This window comes from Crocuta crocuta, unplaced genomic scaffold (genome assembly GCF_008692635.1).
Source record: "Crocuta crocuta isolate KB4526 unplaced genomic scaffold, BGI_CrCroc_1.0 scaffold56, whole genome shotgun sequence".
Classification (NCBI taxonomy): domain Eukaryota; kingdom Metazoa; phylum Chordata; class Mammalia; order Carnivora; family Hyaenidae; genus Crocuta; species Crocuta crocuta.
The window spans coordinates 9,674,266-9,675,555 of NW_027531334.1; the positions used below are offsets into that span (position 1 = coordinate 9,674,266).

General features: G+C 64.4%; 1 protein-coding gene across 2 annotated transcripts in view; it reads right to left on the reverse strand.

Moving 5' to 3' along the window:
- ALCAM (activated leukocyte cell adhesion molecule) overlaps positions 1 to 1,281 on the reverse strand; it is a 202,519-nt gene extending 201,238 nt beyond the window's left edge. For both annotated transcript variants that reach the window (XM_077771826.1, XM_077771825.1), the window contains exon 1: positions 683 to 1,281. In XM_077771826.1, the coding sequence (XP_077627952.1) occupies positions 683 to 755 (73 nt within the window). In that variant the 5' untranslated portion in view covers positions 756 to 1,281. The remainder of the gene's footprint in view (positions 1 to 682) is intronic.
- Between the last annotated feature and the right edge of the window lie 9 nt (positions 1,282 to 1,290).

The following is a 1,290-nucleotide window of genomic DNA, read 5'->3' on the forward strand; positions in this document are numbered from 1 at the left end:
AAGCCGCTCACTGAGGTCTCACCACCCTGGCTGCCAAGTCCAGTTCGGGCTGCGTTCTTCGCCTGCCGTCATCCTGACACTCATTACCTTCCCAGACGATGGGGGAGGGGGACTCAAACACGAATTAAGCTGCAGGAGGTCTTTCCGAAAAGGAGTGATTAAAGCCCTCCCTTTCTCTTCTACCCTTCCTATCCCTTCCTCACCTCTTACCGAGGGGGAGTTACCGAGGGATTTAACCCGAAAAAAAGTGCGGGCAGTTATTTTCTCGGAAAGCCAAGCGAAAGGAAAACTGCCCGGAGCGCAGTGACGTGGACTTTTGATATCCAAACACTGGAGGAACTGTCAGAGGGCGAGGGCTCGCCGCCCAGGCGGGAGCCGCAGCGGCGGGGGGACGCGGAGAGAGCCAGACGAATCCTGCCCTCGGGGCCCTGGAGCCCGAACCCCGGCAGCACCCAAAGTTCCTGGAGATTTACCCAAGGCCCCCAGTCCCTGCCCAAACTTGAGCCGGTCAGCCGGGCCCAAGCGTGCGGCACAGGTGACTGAACCCAGGGCCAGCCGGGTGCCCGCACCGCCCCCAACCCGCCCGGGCGCACAGCCCCGGAGCTGCAAGGCCTGCGCCGCGGACCGAGGAAATCGCCCCCGTTCCACGCCGGCCTGGGGCTGCTCCGAGGCCCCTGCTTACCTGGCCTGAGGACAGCGGCGGAGATCAAGAGGCAGAAGACTAGACGGCAGGAGGGGCCCGCCTTCGATGCCATATTCCTCCTCCTCGGGGGCCACCGGCAGAGTCCGCGCCGCAGGAGGGGGCGTCGTCCCCGGCCCCGCGCTGCCCGCGAGCTCGCAGGTCCCAACGCAGGGGGCAGCGGCTTCTCCCAGGCGCACCGCCCCCTCCGGGCTGTGGCGCTGGATCTTCGGGTCTCCGCCGCAAGCAACTTTCCACCACGCAGTGCCCCAACTCTTCCTTCCTCCCCTTCAACGCCTGCCCTTGGCCCCGGCGGCTGCTCCTCCCGGGACCGACGACCCTCTCTTCCCAGGAGACACTTGAGTATTTCAGAAAGGTGTACGTGGTTCTTTGAGGCTGGTGTGTTATTCGCCCTCTCTTGGAATAATAATAATGGTAGTGGCGGTGTGTATGAAAAGCCCGGTGCTAGGCAGCAGGCGCCGGGGTGGCCACAGGGGCGGCGAGTCTAGGCGGTCTCCTCAGGTGGCAGAGCCGTAGCGGCGAAAGCAGCGGCGACGGCAGCGGTCTTGGGGCTGCTCTGAGTGGAGGGACTGGAAGGCGTGTGTAAGCTT